The sequence below is a fragment of the Orbicella faveolata genome, unplaced genomic scaffold, assembly GCF_042242905.1.
Source record: "Orbicella faveolata isolate gen_17 unplaced genomic scaffold, um_ofav_v1 contig_36, whole genome shotgun sequence".
Classification (NCBI taxonomy): domain Eukaryota; kingdom Metazoa; phylum Cnidaria; class Anthozoa; order Scleractinia; family Merulinidae; genus Orbicella; species Orbicella faveolata.
In genome coordinates, this window is record NW_028301565.1 from 17,064,525 (window position 1) to 17,080,963 (window position 16,439).

General features: G+C 40.3%; 3 protein-coding genes across 5 annotated transcripts in view; 1 reads left to right on the top strand and 2 right to left on the bottom strand.

The window, feature by feature from the left end:
- Nucleotides 1-16,439, bottom strand: part of LOC110059432 (uncharacterized) — a 439,844-nt gene that overhangs the window by 30,503 nt on the left and 392,902 nt on the right. The gene's annotated exons all lie outside the window — the stretch shown is intronic.
- Nucleotides 1-16,439, bottom strand: part of LOC110059423 (melanocyte-stimulating hormone receptor-like) — a 48,887-nt gene that overhangs the window by 21,181 nt on the left and 11,267 nt on the right. For 2 of the 3 annotated variants that reach the window (XM_089275227.1, XM_089275225.1), the window contains exon 1: nucleotides 2,443-2,571. The exons of the other annotated variant lie outside the window; for it this stretch is intronic. The gene's annotated coding sequence lies outside the window, so the exon portion shown is untranslated. Of the gene's footprint in view, nucleotides 1-2,442; nucleotides 2,572-16,439 lie in introns of those variants that run through there. 3 annotated transcript variants of the gene reach the window in all.
- LOC149102458 (uncharacterized) lies at nucleotides 8,523-16,418 on the top strand. Its single transcript, XM_089275223.1, has 3 exons — nucleotides 8,523-8,834; nucleotides 8,969-14,189; nucleotides 14,979-16,418. Exons 2-3 carry the CDS (start codon nucleotides 8,997-8,999, stop codon nucleotides 15,123-15,125), a joined length of 5,340 nt encoding a protein of 1,779 aa, XP_089131349.1. The 5' UTR covers nucleotides 8,523-8,834; nucleotides 8,969-8,996; the 3' UTR covers nucleotides 15,126-16,418.

A 16,439-nucleotide genomic window follows, 5' to 3' on the forward strand; every position in this document is an offset into this window, starting at 1 on the left:
AACACAGAACTAGCACGAGCTATTGGCGTTATGATGCCACGAGCAAAGAGAATGCACATTTTGATGATCAAAGTAAAAAAGAAGTTGTTTTTTTCGTCGCGGAAGTTTCTAAAAGAAATAGAAAACATGTTCTATCGAGTTACAGAAACACTCACGGAAGTTTGAGAAGCTCGAAAAAGCTGTGGAAACACTCGCTCGAGATTTCTATCGCGTGATATGCGCCCTCGTCAACTATCACGCATAGAAATCGAGAGCGAATAATCCAATTATTTTAGTATGAGTTCAAAACTTTATCTAAATCCTCTTCAAAGACACCTCGAAAACGCCAAGAAGTGCCGTTATTTTGTTAACAAGGGTCCACTGCTACGCTACTCACTATCTATCACAAAATAGATAGTGAGTAGCGTAGCCAATCAGAGAACGACATTCGTGATAGAACGCTAATAGATTTATACTAAAACTCGAGAGAAACATGGTACACGTTTTTCATTTCTTAGATATAACTTTTAGGCAATGGTTTTTTCGCAAGCCCAGTTGTAACTTAACATAACATAAACCAAGAGAGGATGAAACTGCGTGGTAACTTTATCCACGGAAGAATTTTTTGAGAGACACTTAGCGCCAGCGTTTTCATGTTAACGGCAAACCGCAAACGACAGTTTCAGGTTCGGCGTTTGGCGTTAGACGTTTGTGACCTTTATCGGTTTGGCTAAAAATCGGTTTTTGAAAACATGGAAGAATCATTTCACTTGAAGAGGTCGTCGTATTGAATTTCCAGACAACAGCAGTGTTTGAGTTTCAAATGGCGACAAAAAGATTTGTTTTCACTCATTGGCTGAAAATTTAATCTAAACTTGTACTAAAAAGACTAGTTTACTTATTTTCTTACTGAGCACGTGGCATTAAAAAAAAGTCAGGAGTAAAAACGTTCAGGTAAATCACTTACGTGAAAACCTACTTCTCGACGTTGAAAACCCGCGTTGAGAACTCCAAACGTGACCGCAGCGCTTGGTCACGCGACTTTTAGCGGTTTGCCGTTTGAGGTTTCCACTGAAAACCGTGGTGCTAAATGTCACTATTATCTAAAAATATCTTGACAGGGATTACTGTGAGAATAAGGCTATAAGTGGGATTATTTCTCTTACCCTTCATCCTCTCTTGAATGAAGTCATGGACGAACGAGCATTATCAAAAGTTAAAGGATTGGATCATGTTCGTTTTAACCCGCAATTTACGTCTTAAGAATTTTTAATTAAACAGGTGTAAATAAGTTTCCATTATAATATGCTTTCCAAATAAAAACTCAAGTGTGATAAAATTGCCCTGATTCCTACTTTAGCAACGGCAATCAAATTTCTTGGAAAACTCAACGACAGAACGAAGGATCTCTTAAAAACGTCCTGAGAAACGTTTTGTTGACATGTAGCGTGCGTTATCGCTAATGACAGCAACCACTGCTGTGCAAACTAGGAAACGTGACCATGAGAAGATGACTAACAAAACTAAATTGAATGTCATTATCAGTTTACAAAGCTAACCTACTATCTCGGAACTTGTACTTGAGTAATGGCAAACCATTTTTCATTTTTCACATTCACAAACTAGTCGTCGATCAGTTGGTGCGTGTTCAGCAAACAATATACTAATTTACCTACTCGATATTCATCTTCATCTTTCGATGTTATTAGTTCTAAGAGCTGATGTAATCATTCCAATGACGCTTCAGTTTTTCAATATTAAAACCGGTCTGTTTGCGTGTCTTTTCATATGTCAATAGGAGTTTGATGTTCATCGATTTTCTCAATGCAAATAGCCACCAAAACACTTCCTGTTTTGTTTCCAAGATTTAGAGAAGCGCACAAAAGATGGCGTTATAATGTAACTTTAGGTTTTTCCCTTTGTTCATGTTAGACTGGAATCCTCAAGTCAAATACGAACTGTGCCTTCCTCAATAACTCATCATCTTTTCATCATGTTTTCAAACACAAGTTGAAAGAAACTACAGTTGATCTCTTCGTTGTTAACCATCACAGGCTATCACAGTCTGTCTATCACTGCATTACAATCACCAAAATCACCAAATGTAAGAATCTTGGACGATTCGAACTTTCGCGCCTCGCCGTACAATAGCAGATTCCGCGGCACCAAACACACGTCGCAAAAAGAATGGAGAAATAACTCCGTTTACACCTGAATTTCGTTAATTCAAACACAAAATTTGTAGCCTTATGAGCGATTTGAACCCGGCTATCTCGACTGTCGCGTTCTTGAACATTTCTCTCCTTTGCCTAATGCGGAATCTTACTCTACATACTGTCTTACTTACGACCACGTAATAAATATGACATTTTCCAACGCCATTTTCCTCGCTAACGCCAATTTCTTCCACCCGAAGCATGGCTGATGTACACAAGAAAATTCATATAATTATTTAAAACTTACCAGTAACCTAATGAACCTCGTTGTGGTTAAAAAGAACCCGAAACAGAAGGGGCATTCTCTACAGCCTGCACTTCCTCCTATAGCTTTAAACGTGATATTCCCGAAGTCCCTTGGCGGGAGGTCTAATGATCACAAAATTAATATGACACCTGTCGTTTTCAACGAGATATAGATATGTTTTCCAACCTATTCGTCATCACCAAATTTAACTGGGCGTTTGACAAGCACGAACTTCCTCAATAACTCGTTATCTTTTCATCTGGTTTTCAAAAACAAGTTAAAGAGACGACAATTGATTTGCTAGTTGTTAACCATCACAGACTATCACAATCTATCTACCATCATACTTTAGAACATAGCCCAAAGGAAATACGCGCACTGATCCTACCCCCACGTCACTCCCCCACCCCCACCCCCAAGCAAGGGAAACGGCCATGGAAACCAGGTTGATTTGAAATACTGCTGAGACAATAAACGGCCAGGCGAATGCCTACGCAAACGTTTGCAAGACGTGAACGTTAATTACAAAGACCGCTCTAAATTACGTATATTACCATATGATATTTTATTTCGTCCATGCTATGGTCATATGACCTTCTACATGGCAGCGCATAACGCCAAACAGCTTGCAATTTTTTGGCACTTTTGTTTCTCAGAACTATTCCCTCATTTTCTCGTTACTTCGTTTTATATGAAGGATTAATAGACGCTCGAAACGTCCGTTCTTAAATCTAAAATGGCGGTTAATTTACGTAACGAATAGTCGCCTTTTACAATAACTGTGAAATCTCCCGCACATTCTTTCCTATTTAACAATAATTCACGTTGGGCAGAGTTTTTTTTTATCAATTTCGGTGTTAGTTCAATGATTGCTTAACTGCATAAATCGACTAGATGATAAGGAAGTGACAGTTTGATCTAAAGGAAGCGATTTTAATGAAAGGCGGCAAAATTAATTACGTGGTGTTCATCGGGCAAATTGAACGAAACACGCGAGGAAAGCAAACGAAATACTTGCTTCCTTTCCTCTTCTTATGGCTAACTGCGATGAACAAACTTTTTCATGATCATGTGTTGATTCATAAGCATGCCGCACCTCGTAGATCGACAACTGTCTTGACGCAAACGCTCTCATTCAAGTAAGAAGGCAGACAGAATATAAACACGATAAACCAAATAAACTGACATCTATTTGTAAAGATTTTATTAATTTCGACTCTTTCCACCGCTCTTTGATATCATCAGGGACCTTTAGCAACTCGTAGTTCTCGAGCGACGACAACGGCGGTGTACGAGAGGGTTTGGATCGAGAACGACGTTGTTCCCGCCATATACAAACCTTTAGTAGCTTCCTTCACGTCGCGGCGGCACTAGACGGCTATCGCTGAGCACAGTCTTTCCAGAGTTTTTTTTTGAGCGTTTAATTAAAAATGAGAAAGTTTAAAAATATCCGAGATCTGCTATTGCTATCTCACAATGAGAACACTATTTCTGATGAAGAATTCGTTTTACTTTACGATTGTTTTCAGTCGAAAAATCCAGATTTCAGTTACGAGTCGTATGATATGGGCCAAGCTGACTGCAAGGCGGAATTTCGAATAGAGAGGGCTGATCTCCCCCGACTTGCAGATGTATTACAAATTCCTCCTGTGATCAAATGCAGACAAAGGAGCCTATGTGATGGCCTCGAAGGGCTGTGCCTGCTACTGGGGCGGACAACCTATCCTTGTCGATACAGCGATATAATTCCTCGATTTCCACGTCCAGTATCTGTCCTAAGTTTGATCTCAAATGAGGTGTTAGATGACATCTATGAAACCCACTCACATCTGGTCATAGATTGGAACAGAGACGTCCTGGCCCCCGCTGCTCTTCAGACGTATGCTAAAGCAGTATCAAGGAAAGCTTTGGTTTTATAGATGGGATTGTTCGGCCAATTTCAAGACCTGGTAATGGGCAGAGAGTTGTGTATAATGGACACAAGAGAGTACATGGACTGAAATTTCAGTCTATTACCTTGCCCAATGGATTAATTAGCAATATCTTTGAACCAGTAGGTGAGTACTTCATTTGCATCGTTCTAGATCCTTTATGGTACAAGTCTTACACAAAAAAAGATAAGGATTATCACTCACGTTGCCAAAAGATAATCAATTTAAAGGTCGGTTTTAAGGCCTGTACCAATGATAAACAAAAAATATATATGCCCTATTTTAGAACCCAGAACTCACAAACTCTACTCTATCAGGCCCCACAAGTATGTCAGTACTTTCAGGTGAGAAATACCACATGGGACTCTCTGTTGATTAGTCCAAATTTGACTAGAGAAATGGACTGAAAGCCATTATTTCCTATGTATGGGGTTCTTGTGAGACAATAGTTGCTTTGATGAACTATTGCTTTTATTTTTTTAAAATAACCTTTCTTAAACCCTTTTCTTTGCATTGCAGAGGGCCGCAAACATGATGCTGGGATGCTTGCCGATTCTGGATTGTTAAATGACCTAGGGAGATTTGCCTTTTCACCAGCTGGAAAACCTATGTGTGTTTACGGTGATCCCGCATATCCCCTCCGCATTCACCTCCAGGCTCCATTTCGACAAGCCCATCTTACACCACTAATGGAAGCATATAATACAGCAATGAGCACAGTACGCACCTCTGCAGAGTGGATCTTTGGTGACATCATAACTTCTTTTAAGTTTTAAGATTACAAAAAGAATCTGAAGATAGGACTTAGCACTGTGGGCAAAATGTATGTTGTCTGTGCAGCGTTACGCAATGCCATAACTTGTTTATATGCCATCAGACATCTGAACGTTTTGAACTTGAGCCTCCAACACTAGAGGAATATTTGCAGTAAGTTTTGAGCGGTCTATGTGGAAATTAGTACTATTGTTAAGAGTAGCAAGGTTCAAGTTTAGCTAAGTTTATGTACTCTGAAACATGGGAATTCTCCACAGCAAAAACCGCGAAAAAAATATGAGAGTGCCTTTGTACCCTTGTCCTTTTTTATGTATTTGGTGGAAAAACTGACCTGAAGTTGGGGGTGGTGGGGAGGGGGGGGGGGGGGGTGAAATTCATACTCAGAAACTGATTGCTGCCCATTCTCCCTCAAAAATGTAATAGTCTATCCCTAAGGTGTGTCTGACAAGCCTCAGTAAACCAACGTAACACTGAGGGGCACTTACAACTGAGCATAATTTATTTCTCAAGGGGGTAAAAAGCAACAAACAACAACTTCAACAACAACTTCAACTGAAATGCTTTATCACTAACATTATTTTTCTATTACTTTCTGTAACACTGCAAGAAGCGCTCCGTTTATTTTCTGCTGCTCCTGCAGCAGTGATTGTATGACTTGCTGCTGGTTTTCCTGTTCTTTCTTTTTCATATCAAGCTCCTATCGTCGCACTTCGCCATCAGCATCAGCTTTCTCTCTTAGAAAATCGACGAGCAGCTGTGCACATCTCTGGCCTGACTTGCGCCGTTTTGGAGATGCATCCTTTTCTGATTTGCGTTTCTTCGTCTCCCTTAAGGTTTCCATGGCTTCCTTTCGGATACCTTCGGCCGTTTCTTTATCCTTATCCTGTTGTTTGGAGGCAAAATCCGCGTCAGCTGTCGCGGTATCTTCTCTCGAAACTAATTCTTCAATCGGCGCATCTCTTTCTGTCAAATCATCCACAGAGATTCCACTCTTCCACTCTTCCGTCCACTCCACTTGCCTGAAAGAAAAGTCAAAAGTGGAAACATATCAGAGAAAAGTTATTTCAAGTTTGAAAATTAATAGATGAAAAATTCAGAGCTTTATAAGCGCTTTTAATTTGGGGATCTTCCCTCAGTCTTCTCTCGTACGTTCCCGCCATTGACAAATCCGGCTTTCGACAACACACGAGTATAGCCTGCAAGAAAGTAAAAGAATATTATTTTCCCCTCCTCATCTTTGAATAAATATCAATCTCACTTCATCCTGTTAAGAACAAAATTCTGGCTGAAATCCGAAACTAGAGGAGTAAAAGGCAGAAATACACTCACGTTTTCTGTACACTGCAAAAAGTAGCTTCTTGACGTCTGCGCGGGCCTCCCACGACCTCGCGTCAAAACTGACAACGTGTGCCGGACATGAAAATTACTTCCGGTCGCCGTCGCCGTCCCAAATCCTCTCGATGCTAAAGGTCCCTATTTTCCTCTCCGCAGCACGTACGTTCGATCTCAGTTGTGCGATCAATTCTACGTTACGAAAGGCACTGGTTTGTTGCGGCGGTGAAGGAGAGACTTATGTCATTTAAAGGATATGTGACACCCGAGCTATTTGGTCCGATTCTATGCGCTGTATAAAATTATCTTTAAATCAGAGAAAACGTTAAGTAACAGTTACCGAGGTCGAGATTTCTCTCGTGTCCTTAACTTTTTTTTGTCCAACATTTTCAATTTTGAGCAACGTCAAGCTGTAACTTGGAATTTGCTTTGGACGTGAAAAAAAAAAAAAAAAGAAAGAAAAACGAAAAGAAAAGAAACGAAAAAAGAAAAAAGATAAAAACATCTTAAAGAACTTTTAAGTACACCCTTTAAAGCTCGATTAGCGTTGCAGTGCGACTACTCGAACCAGGCCACCTGGAAGCAAACTAACTAATCAAAACGTAAACTGAGAACAATGGACTGATAGCTTCTCGCGAGGGCAAGTAATAGTCTGTTTGACGTGAAAACACGAACGCTTTCGACTCCTCTGTGTTATATACAATCTTAGAGATTCAGTCCTTATCATAATTATAAATCTCACTACAAACATTTGGCTTGAAAACTCCTTTTGCGACAACTAAACAGAAAGTTAAAAATTTTGTTAAAAAGCGACGACGTTTCGACGTTGAGCTAACGTCATTTTCAAGTCAAAATGATAGTTGATAAAAAATGTATAAATAGTCAGTAAAACAATAGTTCAATGGATGTGCTAAAATGTTTAAAATTAAACAAAGAGTTTCGCATGGATGGAGTCAGTTTGCGTGTTCAAGCTTGGATTCCGTTCCTTTATGCAAAGCATCTCTTAGACGAGGCAATCAAATTTCCCTTGGCACTTTCGGAGAATTCGAAACTGGCTTTCGTTGAGGAGGCTTATGTCCCCGTGGGCTTCCAAAAGGTGTTTTCCAATCGCCAAGTTTTTATGTTCAGCAATGCGTTGGTGGAGGTGTCGGGCTGTGTAGCCGACATAATCTGCATCGCACAGATCACATGAAAATAAATAAACCACGCATTGTTGATTTACGATCGGAGGCTTGATTTCTTTGGGCTTGAGATCTTGCTCCAGTTTCTTGCTAATAAATACTGGTTGTAGGGTAGTGCCAATCTTGTGGTTGAGATCGCGCATTTGCCTTCTAACCGCGTTAGCTAATGTTTGGTCCTTGAAGGGAAGACTAACTCGCAAGACACGGCAAGAAAAAAATTTAAGACATTAACTAACAGGAATTCATCGATTCATACTTCAAGCCTGGGACAGAAAGACTTCAGGAATCAGGGTCTATCTCCTGTGCCTTTATCTTAAGGCCTTGTGATGCCTTGTGAATATTGATTTACATTTGCATGACAGCCACCAGTAACAAGCAGCGATCGGTTGCACAGAAGCAACAACAAGTCGCTTGACAACCATCGTACTTCGAAAAAGATCTAGAAAATTCCTGCACATCCCACGGCTAATTTTTTACAAATGCGGAAGCTATCTGGTTATTGATGTTCAATGTAATCAAAATTCATCAAATATATTTTCCACCTCTGTTTTTTTTTTCTAAAATACTCTTTACTCTTCAGACAACAGGTTGTGTTGAATCGCGTTTGCGTATGTAAATTAAAAATTGTGGTCTTTGTGGTTGTCAAGAATTTGGCTATCCGTAAACTGCATACAGTAATACTCTTTGCAGTTACATCTGTGGATTGAAAAATTTTAACTGCCAGAAAATTCCTTAACATTGCTTTGTTCCACTGCAGTCAGGAATGTTCCAGGGGATTGTCAGAAGGACAACGATATTATGGGATTCAAGATGCTTGCCAAAAAAGGTGTTTGCTCATCTGGTGGTTGCTTTCATTGCTTGTTACTTAGCATTTATGAGTGACACGCTTTGGATATAGTCCCATGACTGGAATTATTACGGCACGTTGAGGATTATTTCACGGATTACTGGAACAAAAAACAAATTCTCCTACAAAAGAAATAATTTATGTGGAATTCTTTTCAAACGCCTGGCACAGTATCAATACAGCATAAAGGGAATGTCTTGGCTTAACGCAAGCGAGGAACTATGCCAAACTACACTCGAATTTTCCGGAATAAAGAAACGTTCTTAAACATTTTCAAGACAGAATCGTCGTCGCACATTCAGTGTCAGTACTCAGGAACATTTACCGGTGAGATATCAAACTATCAAGCACTTTCACCTTTTTGCTTTAGTTGATTTCAGAGGCGGGGGATAAACAACTGCGGCTTGCAAGCCGCGCAGGTTGATGTAAACAATCGTTCATAGCTTTACGTGTTGTTTTAGTTGGCCTGGGATTGATCAAGATTTCTGGATGGATGAACAGCAAACTGAGGAAGGATTCACGGAGCAGGAGGACGAAACTTCTAATTTAAGTGGAACAGAAAACAACGAAACAGCAGCTAACGATGAAGATGACACTTCTGTGGGAGAGAATATTGAAGAACCCCTGTTGAGAGGAGACGAAGATGAATTCATATCACACGGGGAGGACGATGCCTGTGAAAAAACAGAATTAAATGCTTCTTCTACTGGTCAGGAGTCTGAAAAATTGAACGAAGCTGAGAATGAGGAAGAAGAGGGCGCAACAGAACTGTTAACGGAGGGAATGTCCAGTAGTGCCGATCACGAGACAACAATAAGTCTGGGAGATAATACGACCAAGTTAGACGATGATGATGTTGATTTACTCAGAGACTCTGACTCAAACGACACGTTAACTGTGGACAAAGAAGGAGAAAACAGAGATGACAGCCAAGAAGCAGGCGGATTATCCATGGAAGAAATGTCTATCGACACTAACAAAGAGTTCGACGAGTTTGATACTAAGCTCGCGCAGCCTGTAGAGAAGAAATTGCCCTTTGTTTCTGAGACAGATTCAAACGAATTCCTCTCACAGAATGAGAGAGAGTATGAGACTGATCAAAATGATGAGGGAAGACAATACGAACATGAAGATGACACGGTGATGGACGGCGACGAATTGTCGCAAAAATCTGAAACCTCGACATTAATAGACGACAACAATGTTGACTTAACAGATTCCTTGCTCTACACCGAAACAAACGAGGGAGACGAGGATGATGAACAAATGGACCTGACCGGTACGCTAACCGAGGAAATCGTACCTGATAACACTGACGGATATTTACAAGCATGCGATAACGAATTCGATGGGATCTCCGAAGTACAGAATACTGAAAGGGAAAGTCTTCTTCCACACACTGAAAGAAGGGACGATGACGAGGACACAGAGAAGGAGGACAATCCGGACAGGAATGAGGAAGGCCGGGAAAGTGGCTTTCTTGAGGAGCAGGAAACCTACAACGATAAGGACAGAGTGTTACCACAAGACGAAGATGACAGTGACAAACACAGAGATCCAGAAGACACATCGCAAATAGAAAATCCCTCTTTATATCCTCATACAGACAGAGAAGTCATAGAGCAAGATGATGAATTACAAGGAGGTTCCTCAGGGGAACAGGTCGAAAGCAGATCTCAACCGGAAGATGATTTCTCAGCAGGACTTGCCGACGGCGGTATTTCAGGCGGTTTCTATGGTGACGATGACTTGTCCTCGATATTTTCCGATGACGGTCGAGACATATCTAACATCCTTCAAGAAAACAGTATTCTAAAAGAGGCCATGATGCAGCTAAGAAAGGATAACCCAGAAGGGTTTACTGACACCGTAAGCGAAACGTCAGACGAGGCTGACGATTTCTACATGTACCCGTATGGTGGAGACAGCAAGATGCAGACACGCAAATGGATGGCAGACAAAGATTTAAGCGACGCAAGGTTAAACGAGATTTTGCGAGAGAAGAGGGACTCCCAAGCGAAAATGCGACAGCTAGAGAGGGAAAAGGCCATGGTCGAGCGTAAATACAGACAGGACAAAATGGAAAGGGATTTCCTAGAGGAAAGATTCACATTAAAATCATCTAAACTGGAAGAGGAGATACGCAATTTAAAACAGGAAAATCAACGCCTTAAACGAGGAGGTCCACAAGGGAAAGGAACAATACCTAGCGCTGGAAATAAGCATGTTGGCATGACAAAAGAACTCCCTGGAAAAGCATTGACTAGCGAGAACGGGGACAGTGGCTTTCCAGCACGAAATGGCTTCGCAATAGACATTGCCATTTTGGCAAAGGAAAACGAGAAATTAAGCGAAATAATTGACCACCTGCAAGACACTCCCAGGAATGATCCATTAGACGACTTTGTTGACAATTTGGACAAATACGTACCCAAGGATGAATACATTAAGCTTGAAAATGAAAAACTCAAACTGGAAACAGCATTACGGGAAAGGGAAAGAAATTTAAAGGAACAGGAGAGAGAGATGGAAGAGACGAAGTTTGACCTGGAAGAAGAAATAGAAATTCTAAAGGAGAACCTGAAAAAGGCTGAAAATAAAAACAAAGAGAAAACGAAACTCTTGAGCCAAAATGACATAAAAATGATAGATATCAAGACAAAATTAACAGAAAAGGTGAGCAAGCTTGAAAGTAAACTAGAGCTAGAGGTTTCGAAGAAAGTAAAACTTGAATCTGTCATTGTCAATTTGGTGAAATGCAATGGTGGCTTTGAAAAAGAAATCCAAGATATGAACAATCGAGTTCAAAAGCTTCAAGAACAAGAACGGGAGATGGAGGCAAAGAATCGTCGGGAACTGGCGGAGTTGCAGGAACGTTTGCGAAAGGAAACTGAAGAAAAGAGTAAGCTCGCACGAAATGTCGAAGCACTTCTACAAGACCTAATGCAGCTGAAAAACAAAATGCTCGAAGACACAGAAAAGCACACCAAAGAACAAGAAGAGCTACGAGCCTCGTTTGAAACTGAGAAAAGAAAGATGATGGCCGCACAGGAGTACGATAACCGCCGACTTAAGTCTGAATTAGATGACGAAAAGAAAAGGAACCAGCAGCTTATAAGGAGAATGGCGGAGATTCCGGGGGAGACAATCGTTTCAGTAATGGAAAACACGACGGAAGCCGGTTTGTTTGAAAGCCCCGTAAATGACATCGAGGCTGCTCTTCTCGAGAGGACGCTTCAAGAAGAGGAATACAAAGAACCAGAGAAGGATAACATGGGTATGGACTTGAATGACGAACAAACTAGAAGTGAAGGCCAGTTGTGGAATGTCCCAAAAGCCACTGAAGACAACAGTGGTGACATCAACAAACTACAGAGAAAACTTGCGGAGGTGACAAAATACAATGGCATCATGCAGCGCAGGAATAAAGAAATAGAAGAAGAGAACATCAATTTGAAGGAAAAGGTAGAGCGAATAGGACGAGATGTGAGCAAGATGAGAGAACTGGAGGGCAAAAACGAAGAGCTGCAGGAAGAAATTGCAAGAAATGTAAAGAAACGAACCGAGATGCAGAATAAACAGGAAAATATGATGGGAGAAATCGAGGACATCACCAAAAAGCTCAGCAAGGTGGAGGGAAACAATAATGACCTTAGTGACGAGGTGGACCGCCTGACAAAGAAGATCAAAGCCATGGAACAAGAATTCACTGAGGAAAAATCAAAACTTACATCCTCGTTGGAACAAGAAAAGACAAACGCAATCGAAGAAACTGAGAGACGATTAGAAGAACAAAAAGCAAAGAGTAAAAAACTGGACAACGAAATAGATGATCTGCAATCTGATATTAAGACTCTCAAAGACGCAAAGCGGGCCGCAGAAGAGAAGTATGTCAATGACACGAGAGAACTCGTCGAGAGGCACAATTCCGAGTTAGCAAGCGAACGAGAAAGGTATCGCCAACTGCAAGATGAATTAAACAACAACGCTGGAGCTGTGCGACGAGTGACTGAAGAATGGGAACAGATGCTACGAAATGCTGTTTCAAGATACGAGGAAGATCTGCAGAAAAATGAAGACGAGCGAAGAAAAATGGCGGACGAGTTTCAGCGTCAAAAGGAGGATATGAGGGCCAGATTTGACAAAGAAAAGGCAAAGTTGGAAACGCGTGTTCAAGAGATCGACAAAATAGCACGATCACCGTTCGAAAACGAAATAATGAAGGAAAACGCGGCAGTTAGTTACCAAGATCAACAGAGTGACTTGCTATTCGAAGACACACCTACACCCAGAACAAGTTTTAGCGAAGAGGGCCATAATATTAGTAATGATATCGCAGAGAATCAAGAGAAGATAAATACTCTTGCATCGCAAAAGCGCAAGGTTGAGCAGAAACTTGCTCAAATGCAGAAAACGCACGATAAAGAAAAGAATGATTTGTGTAACGAATACAAAAAAGAAAAAGAAAAACTCGAAGAAACACTGACTGAAGATTACAAACGAAGACTGGACGAAAGCAAGAAATACTACGAGGGCCTTGTTGAAGACCTAAGAAGGAAACACGAAAAAGAGGAGGAAGAGTTGGCAGACAGATTCAAGAGAGAAAAGCGAGAACTTGAAGACAAAATGAAAGACGATTTTTCGAGTAATTTGTCTTCAAGGAGTGCAGGTCTCGAAAACAAGATTCAAGATCTTGTTTCCCAAAAGGTCCAGGAGCAGAAGGACATAACAAAGAAAACCGAAGAGAAATGTAACACAGTTCTTTTACAAATGAAAAACAGGATGAGAGAAGTGCAGAGCGAACGGAACGAGATGAAAAGAAAGTTCGAGAAAGAAAAGAAGGCCTTAGAAGCGACAATACAGGCTTTGACCAAAGAACTGGAGAAAGTAAAACAAGAGAAAAAAGATCTCAAAAAGAAACAGAAGAAAGATAAAGCAGAAATGGAGGAAGCGTTTGAAAACGAGAAGAAAGAGATGAAGCAGATGTGGGAGAAGTGCAAACTCGACACAATCAACCAAATTGAAGAAGAATGGACAGAAAAGATGAAAAGCGAAAACGCAAAGTCTGAAATTCTAAAAGAAGAACTACAAGAAAATTTCGAAGCAAGGATAAAGCAAATGAAGCTCAAGTTCAAAGCGGAAAAAGCAGATTTGGAGCGCCGATTAGCCGATGCTATCTCCGAATCTAATGCTCTCGAAGTAGCCAAAAAGGAAGTAGAAGCCTCCTTAGAAGAAGATTATAGACGAAAACTGCAAAAGGAGAAGGAAAACATCGAAAGCACACTACAGGGCCTGCGACAGGAGATAGAAAGGCTGCAAGAGCACCGAAAACAACTTCAGAATCAAATGTCCAACAGAGAAAGTCGTGCAAACGCCAATGCTCTACCATCGTTGGAAACTAACTCAAAAGTGTTGGCAAAGTTGGACAATGAATACCAGGAGCATATGAAGAGAGAGAAAGACCATCATGAGAGCAGAATGAAGGAAATGGAAGAAGAAATCAATAGGCTTCACGATGATCTTTCCCAGATGAAGGTGAAAGCTCGTCAAGAAAAAAGCCGAGTTAAGGCGGAATTTGAAAAGGAAAGAGAGGAAATCGAAGAGCAATTCGACAAGGAGCGGAACGAATGGCGAACGAGGATGAACTTTATAACTATGATGCAGCCAAGAGAGATACAAAGAGTAAGTTTAACTTTATCTTTGCAAAGCTTGTCGACAGAAAACTACCATAATACCGCACGTCTCTAGGCCTTCAAAACTGCAAGTCAAAGAAATTCCTCTTTTATAATAGCTTGGAAGTAAACAAATGGTTTACACTTTTAATCTCAAATGTGATCAAAATCTAACTCACCCTCATAATATCAATAAGTTGGCACAGCGCAGAGAAGCGAAGCGAAGCGAAACGTCAATTTCCGATAGAGAACTATTGATTTGATACACCACCAAATTATGAGGGCCTCCCAGGGGTTTTTGGGGAAAAAGGGAACATGATCATTTATTTCAAGGAAACAAGGGATAATTTTGGGTTTAATTTCATGGAATAAGGGATATCTCTGCTATTAGAGGGAACTTTGAGAAAAAAATTTAGGGAACAGTGGAATTTATTAATAGGGAACAAGGGAGAAAAAGTGAAATTTTCAAGGGAACAAGGGAACATGCTACCCCCCTTGGGAAGCCCTCAACTCTTTCAAAGGAGTTACGCGTCAAGCTCAAGAAGCACGTAGCTAAAAAATCTAACAGAGGAGCAATCTTAAGAGAAGGCAAACATTTTGTTTCATTTTTCCAGTAAATAACAAAACAATTATAACAATAAAAACGCCGTGTGCAACAGTTTAAAACACATTTTCTTTGCAATGATCAAAGGTATCTGTTGCCTTATATTTGTCAAACCAAATTTGGCACCCTAAGAACATAAAAATGCTAAGTTTAGCAATAAGAATTATTTCACGTTTGCTTCTGATCATTTTTCAGAGGTCAGCTCATTTTGATAGACGTTCGCGTGACCTGAGGGAAAGAGGCTATCACCACAGTGAGAGAGTCACTCCTAGAATGCATAGCAGTGGGGAAATATCAGGCCCGCAACGTTTTGACGTGTTATCATCGACTGTGGAACTATAGAACCACACTAGTGATAAACTGCCGAGTACTCGAGACCGTTATATAATAACTAATGCAAGTAGGAAGAACATGAGAGTAAAGGACTTGATCAAATCAGGAAACACGCAATGGTACAGTCGAACATCATTCTTCAAGAGACGTCTATGTAACATGATGTCTATGAATGATATCACTGAACTAGGATTGGGTACTGTAGGGACCATGCCTGAATAAGAATGGTACTACCATTTTGTTTTTAATACGGGTAAATGACTGAAGTGAAGTAAAGGTTGTTAGATTTATTCCTATCACTATTATTGATTTCGACAGGTGTGTCGTGGATCATAGACAACTGCATGCAAACGGCTGATGAAAGCATTTTAGTAAGTAGTGAACATTAAGTGGGGAAAGACTTCATTAGACTAAGACGTAGTTTAGCTACGCCACTGGGTGTGGATTAGCCACTGGGATTACGTGGCCAACGATCTAACGATATTAGTTTAAAGCTAAGACATGAGGGTATTCAATTTTTTTGAGACTAGTCAAGAAAGCACGAGATCTTTAAAAGAGCAGTTTTCAAATGAACGTGACAAACGATAAAGCTTTTTAACCTCAAAGCTCGAGGGATGTCACAATTGGCTTTGCACGCGCTTGGTTGAGAAGCCAACCGCTTAACTTTTGCCCTAATTACCCAGAATATGCTGCACGAGGTTTACGAACAATTCACGTGAGTAGTAAACCATTTTACAATTTTACAAATTTAAGAAGTCATTTAACGCAGAGTTGCCATCCTATTCGTTTCAGAACAGGTCTGAGTACGATACGTTGATATGACAAGTCTTAGTTTCAAATTCAGTTTGAAGCAAATTGTGAGAACGTTTTAACCAGTATAGATACATAAGAGTAATTCCTTATTACATAAAAATTGTTGTCACGAAATAAAACCACTTTTTGTTCACGGAAGAGCTTGGGAAATTGTAAAGGCAACTATTAATATTACGTTAAACGTCATTGGAAAACTGTGTTTAGCGTAGAGCACGCGTTAAAAGAAGTAAGTAATCTGATAATTGGGTAGCTATAATCAAATCTCCAGAGATGTACAAATAATGATGTTTGTGAACGAGGCTGTATTTAAACTACTTTACACGATATTCGTATGACGTTTCTTTCTCAATAGGCACGATCCTTTTGGGATTAAATGTTATTAACTAGTTATGTTTGGTGAATCATAGAATAGTATATCGTTTGGAAAAGGGCGACTTCATACAATGTATATTACTATTAGCTAGGAGGAATAAAATAATGTTTGCTGCACTGTTGTTCTCTTTTTGTGCC

Coding starts and splice junctions, on each gene's coding strand:
- LOC149102458 (XM_089275223.1), top strand. CDS start 8,997: ATGGATGAACAGCAAACTGAGGAAGGATTCACGGAGCAGGAGGACGAA. Junction 14,190..14,978: donor AGCCAAGAGAGATACAAAGA/GTAAGTTTAACT, acceptor ATCATTTTTCAG/AGGTCAGCTCATTTTGATAG.